Source organism: Nannospalax galili, unplaced genomic scaffold (assembly GCF_000622305.1).
Source record: "Nannospalax galili isolate Female #2095 unplaced genomic scaffold, S.galili_v1.0 scaffold1233, whole genome shotgun sequence".
Lineage (NCBI taxonomy): Eukaryota > Metazoa > Chordata > Mammalia > Rodentia > Spalacidae > Nannospalax > Nannospalax galili.
In genome coordinates this window covers 700,975-707,063 of record NW_008333791.1, presented here as the reverse complement: position 1 = coordinate 707,063, position 6,089 = coordinate 700,975, and the positions used below count along the sequence as shown (strand labels likewise).

At 46.4% G+C, this 6,089-nt stretch overlaps 1 protein-coding gene across 1 annotated transcript in view; it reads right to left on the bottom strand.

The window, feature by feature from the left end:
• The window catches only part of Rad54l (RAD54 like), a 24,751-nt gene extending 20,435 nt beyond the window's left edge, over nt 1-4,316 (bottom strand). Inside the window, exons 1-3 of the mRNA XM_008828510.3 lie at nt 3,762-4,316; nt 3,577-3,660; nt 1,164-1,283 (exon numbers count right to left, since the gene is read on the bottom strand). Of these exons, the coding sequence (XP_008826732.1) occupies nt 1,164-1,283; nt 3,577-3,660; nt 3,762-3,764 (207 nt within the window). The 5' untranslated portion in view covers nt 3,765-4,316. The remainder of the gene's footprint in view (nt 1-1,163; nt 1,284-3,576; nt 3,661-3,761) is intronic.
• Between the last annotated feature and the right edge of the window lie 1,773 nt (nt 4,317-6,089).

Sequence of the window (6,089 nt, the reverse complement as noted above, 5' to 3'; positions counted from 1 at the left end):
ATAGACAAGGCTGATCCTCTTGTTTACATTTCCTGAGTGTTGGGACTTCAGGCAGGTGACACTCTGCCTGGCTTGGTTTATAAATTATCTTACATATTATTTTGCATTTCTCAAGTATTATACAAAATTAGTTTTAAATGTTTGCTAAGGCACAATGGCTAAACTCGGTTATATATCCCATTTTCCTTCCAAACTTTTCTCTGAAAGCTTAATGAAAAAAGCTTTGGAGGGTCAGCAAGATAGTTCAGTAGGTGAAGGCACTTGCCACCAAATCTAGTAACCCGAGTTCAATCCTCAGAACCCACATGGTGAAATGAAGAATCAGCTCCCAGAAGTTATCCTCTGGCCTCCACACACACATGGCATATGTACCCATATACAAATACACAAACATACATACACACACACACACACACACACACACACACACACACAAATAAGTATAAAACGGTTTTTAAAAAGAAAAACAAAGCTTTGGAGCTACCAAAATAATGCACAGACCCTGCTATGGAGAGTATTTGACTTTTTTTTTTTTTTTTGATCTTTTTGAGACAGGGTCTCCCTGCAGCCCCAGCTGGCCTGGAACTCACTATGTAGACCAGGCAGGCCTTGAACTCACAGAGATCAGCCTGCCTCTCACTCCCAAGTGCTGGGACAACAGGTCTGCGCCACCATGCCCGGCTCAAGAGTATTTGACTTTACTAGAGGAAACACATGAAAGCTACAGGACTCTAATATTCTATAAACATTAACAGTTGAGCCTGGGGGCACACAGCTATACTTCCAGCATTCTGAAGGTAGAAGCAGGAGGATCAGGGATTCAAGGCTAGCCTGGGCTACATGAAACCCTGTTTCAAAAAACGCAAAACCAACAACAAAAAAGCCTTAAACAAGAGTCAGATCAGTGCCATAAGGGTCTTGGTTCCAACACCCTGCCACAGCCTTTCTTCTCCTCTACACTCATTTCCTTAGAAAATCTGAGGCACCCCAAATCTGGAACCCACATAGGTAGAAACAAGGGAGGACTCTAGGTCAAGCACACCCCTCTTGCCAAATGACAGCAGTTGTGGGTAAGCTGGTAATTCTGGAGAAGATGGAAAGAATCTACTGAGGCAAAAGGACTGGGCACATGCAAATGTAGAACCAAGAAGGTTCTGACTTACATGTTGACTGCTATCCAGGCAGGGTGGTCGACTGATTAACTGAGTCAAAGGTTTCCGAAAAGGAGACAGGAAACACTGCTGGATCTCAGTGTCACTAATGGACTTCCGTTTCTTAGGAGTCTAGGAGAGAAATGGGAAAGCTACATTGCAACACCTGGACAACCACAAAAGTCACCCTAATGACAACTAGCATTTAAAGTACTTAATTGAGGGGCTGGAGAGATGGCTCAGTGGTTAAGAACACTAGCTGTTCTTGCAGAAGACCGGGTTTGAATCCCAGCACCCACATGGCAGCTAACAACTGTCTGTAACTCCAGTTCCGGGGGATCCGATGGCCTCTTCTGATCTCTGTGGGCATTGCACAACACGGGTACACTTACAGACACACAGGCAATACACTCGTACACATAAAATAAAAATAATAAAATATTAAAAAATAAAATAAAGTACTTAATTGAGCCACAAATGGTGATGAGTGCCTGGAGCCTCAGCTACCGAGAGGCAAGCTAGGAATATAGCTCAGTGATATGGTTTCTTTCCTAGCATGCATGAGAGCCAGTGTTGGGAAAAAGAAAACAGTGCTAACCGGACAAGGTAGCACACACCTGTAATCCTAACATTTGGGCAGTAGAGGCAGGAGGATCAGGAATGCAAGGCCATCCTTGGCTATATAGCAAATTAGAGGCCAACCTGAGCTACTTGAGACCCAGAGGCCAGCCTGGTCTACATAAATGAGACCTTGTCTCAAGGGGGGAAGGGGCAGCAAGAAAGCTTAGTGGGTAAAGGACACTTGCTACCAAGCCAAAAGGACTTGATCTCTAGAGCCAACACGGTGAAAGGAGAACCAACTCCCCTCAAGTGCCCTAACATAAGTATACTCTACCCAATTAAATAAAACTTAGAAAGTAAAAAAAAAAGAAAAAGGTGAACGCCATCAAGGCATCAGAACACACTTGTACAAGTTTGTCAAGTTACTTGAAGCACCAGTGATTCCACAAGGCACACCTGAAACCAAGCCCTCTTCTGTTTGCATGCCTTGACTCACGTACCAAAAGAAGTATCTTCTAGTCCTTCCTTAACTGATCCTTTCCTCCAAAGCTCTAGTGGCAAAATCCTTACTCTCTTTTGAGGTAGGGTCTCATGTATCCCAAGGCTGGCCTTGAACACGCTATGTAGCTGAGGTGCACCACCACACCCACTTTCTGTGGTACCTGATATCAAACACAGGGCTCTGTGCGTTCTAGGTAAGCACTCTACCAACTGAGCTACATCACCAGCAAAACTATTTTTGTGCATGAATGAAATCAGAAGTCAACTTGTGGGAGTCAGCTCTCTCCATCCACCACACAGGTCCCAGGAATTAAACTCAGATCTTCAGTCTTGGCGGAAAGCACCCTTACCAGATGACCCACATGCTTACTTCTTGAACTGCTCTCTCCCTCTGTCCTTCAAGTATATACATACTGCACTGAACTATTTGACATATACAGGTCCTGCCCACAGCCAGCCCCAGCAAGCCTCCAAGGCAAGAAGCAGAGTACAGGGCTCAGTTCAAAGTACATCATACTGTATTTGGGTATGAGCAAGGACTGAAAGGATACTACTCTGCTGATCTAGGATCTAAGGTCAGCATCTTAAAGTATGCCCACAACACTCTACAGTACTCTATTGTTCTGTGACATGGGAAGAGAGCAAAGACCAAATAAAAGTTGTTAGTTGTTGTGGTGGATCCTTTCCTCTCCCCACTCCCCAAGGAACCAACAAAACCTATTCCTTTGTTTTGGTATGCCTGTCCCACACCTACAATATAGCCCACAGGCTATATTAGTTTCTAGTGAAGCTACCTAGAGGACAACTCTGTTAATCTTGTTCAATGTCTGTACATTGTAAGCATCCATTAAAATTTTACTTAAGTGCCAAATGTAGTGGTGCATGCCTATAGCCTCAGCACACGGGAGAGGCAGGACTTCAGAACATAGCCTGGACTACATAGTGAGACTCATATAGTGAGTTCTAGGTCAGCCTGGGCTGCCTGGTGAGATCCTGTCTCAAAAATTTTTTAAATAAGTTTACTGAATGTATGAAAAATACTTCTAGGGGCTGGAAAGATGGCTCAGCAGTTAAGAGCACTGACTGCTCTTGCAGAGGACCCAAGTTTGATTCCCAGCACCCAACATGCAGGTAACAACGGTCCTAACTCCAGTTCCAGGGGATCCAATGCCTTCTGACCTCTGGGGGCATTGTGCAACGTGGGTGCACTTACACACATGCAGGCAATATACTCATACACATAAAAAATATTTTAAAAAATACTTCTGAAGGGAACTGTGTGATCCCCAGAAACAAACCCCAGGCTTCTTTTCTGTCCTAACAGCCCTGTATCCCCATTTCCCCTATCCCCTGGAACACTCACGACTGCCCCAGGCTGCCAGTCTTCATCAGACGATATGCCTTCAGGTTTCTTCCCGGCCAACTGGCTGGGAGCTAAGCTCCTCCGCTGTAAGGGGAGAAGAGAAAGTGAGTACCTGCTAAAATCTAACAACACAAGCTCATTAGAACCAGCCTTGAGGCTATGCGGACTACTTAAATCACACTTACCATCCTGGGCCTAGACGCATATCAAGTACCCATCAGCCTGCTGTAGAGAAGTCCTATATTACTGAGATTGGCTACTTAGAGTCCGCATGGGTGGAGGTGACTCTCCGAGTGGCTGGAGCTTGGGTCCAAATTGGGGATGTCGCCAGTTACCCGAGGAAAGAGATTCAAAGCGGAAGACTCCAGACTATAAATCTAGGTTGGGAGTGGACGGTGAAGTCGGAGAATGCGCAGAGTGGAGTCAGAATAATCCAGCAGGGTTGGGGGCTAACTGCAGAGCATGAGGGGTACCACCGGCCACGTTAAAAGAAGTAGGGGTCGTTAAAGTACGAGAACGAGGCACCTGAATGCGGAAGAGGGAGGTGGGGGTTTACCAGGGCTGCAGTGACGCCGCAAGACCTGAACAGAGGGAGGTGAGGGACGTGCCCCGAGAGGAGGAGGAAAAGCTCCAGGTTGGGAGGCGGAGAATCAGGGAAGGCAGAAGAGAGAGGCAGAGACCGGGGTTCAGCAGCAGGAAGCGTCCCCTCAACCTTCCACTTCCTAAAGCGCGCGTTAACAGCCGCCAGGCAAGGTCAATCGAACCTCCCGCCACGCTGCCGCCGCATCCCCCATTGGCTGGGTTCGGTGAGCTCGGCGCTCGCCCTCCCGCTGGAAGGTGGGGCTTAGGCGGTGGCTCTGGAGTAGGATTCCGGAGCTGATTGTCCTCTACTGTTGCCAGTCTTCGGTTCCGGGGAACTCAGTGGCTGTTTTGCGCCGACCTCGGGCACGGACGAGTTCCTGCCTGGGTTAGAAAAGGAAAGGCAGCACATTTCTGGGGATCTGGGTCGGGCTTTAGGGCAGTAAATACTTTTCCTGGGCCAGGCTGAAGCCGAATGGGAGTTGGAGGTAGGCTGAGCCAGTCGGGAGTGGGCGGAGGCTTTGTAGTCCGACCACGGGCCCGTGCACTCGGACTATTTTGGTCCGACACATCTTGGAAGACACTACCTTTTCCTGGGGCAGAATCGTAGTTTTGGAATCCGAGACGTAATTACCTATTCTTTCAAAACCTTTTATCTAAAATGGCATTATAATACGTACCTTCCTCATGCGGTTATTCTCAAACCGTGAAGTACTTAACATAGCCCCATGCATCACCTAGGTGCTCCCTAATAACATATTCATGACAGTTACCATTAAGTACTTCTAAGAATCTTCTTAGATATAATCCATCTAATACCCACAGCTATGAGTTGTTTATTGACCACATTTTGTTTTACTTTTTTTATTTTTAAATTTTTATTTGGGGGTTGCAGAGACGGCTCAACGGCTAAAAGCACTTCCTGCTGTGGCTGAGGACCAGGGTTCAATTCCCAGCACCCACATGGTAGCTAACTCAGTTCCTGGGTTCCGACACCCTCTTCTGACCTCCGACACCCTCTTCTGACGTCCGTGGACGCATGGGTGCACTTACCTACATGCAGGCAAAACACTCAAAATTAAATAATAAATTAAATTAAATAAGTAATAAATTAAATAATTTTTTTTATGTGTATGCATGTATTGCCTGCATGTAGGTAAGTGCACCCGTGTTTTGCAATGCCTGCAGAGGACAGAAGAGACTGTCAGATCCCCTGGAACTGGAGTTACAGTTAGCTGCCATGTGGGTGCTGGGATTCGAACCCTGGTCTTCTGCAAGAACAACCAGTGTTCTTAACTGCTGAGCCATCTCTCCAGCCCAAATTAAAATATTTTTTATGTATTTTACGTGCGTAAATGTAGGAGTACCACGTGCATGCAATGCCTGTGAAGGCCAGGAGAAGGTATCAGATCCCCTGGGAACTGTAGTTTCTGAAAGTTGTTAGTCACCATGTGGGTCCTGGGAACCGAAACCCTGGTCCTCTGCAAGGGCAGTTAGGGCTCTTAACCACTGAGCCATCTCTCTAGCTCCATTTCTTATTGTTGCTGTTTTAATTTTTATGTGTATGCATGTTTTTGCCTGCAAATATGTGTGCCCATGCATGCAATGCCTGAGGAGGCCAGAAGAGGGTATCAGATCCTGTGGAACTGGAGTTAAGGACAATTATTAGCCACCATATGGGTGCTGGGTACCCATACAAGCCATTTCTCCAGACCTCACTTTTTTTATTTTGTTATTTTTATGTGTATGAGTGTATTGCTTGCGTGTCTGTAAGTGCACCCACGTTGTACAGTGCCCAAAGAGATCAGAAGAAGGTGTTGGATCCCCTGGAACTGGAGTTAGGATGGTTGTTAGCCACCATGTGAGTGCTGGGAAGTGAATCCAGGTTTTCTGGAAGAGCAGTCAGTACTCTCTTGTATGCTCTTGTTACTGTT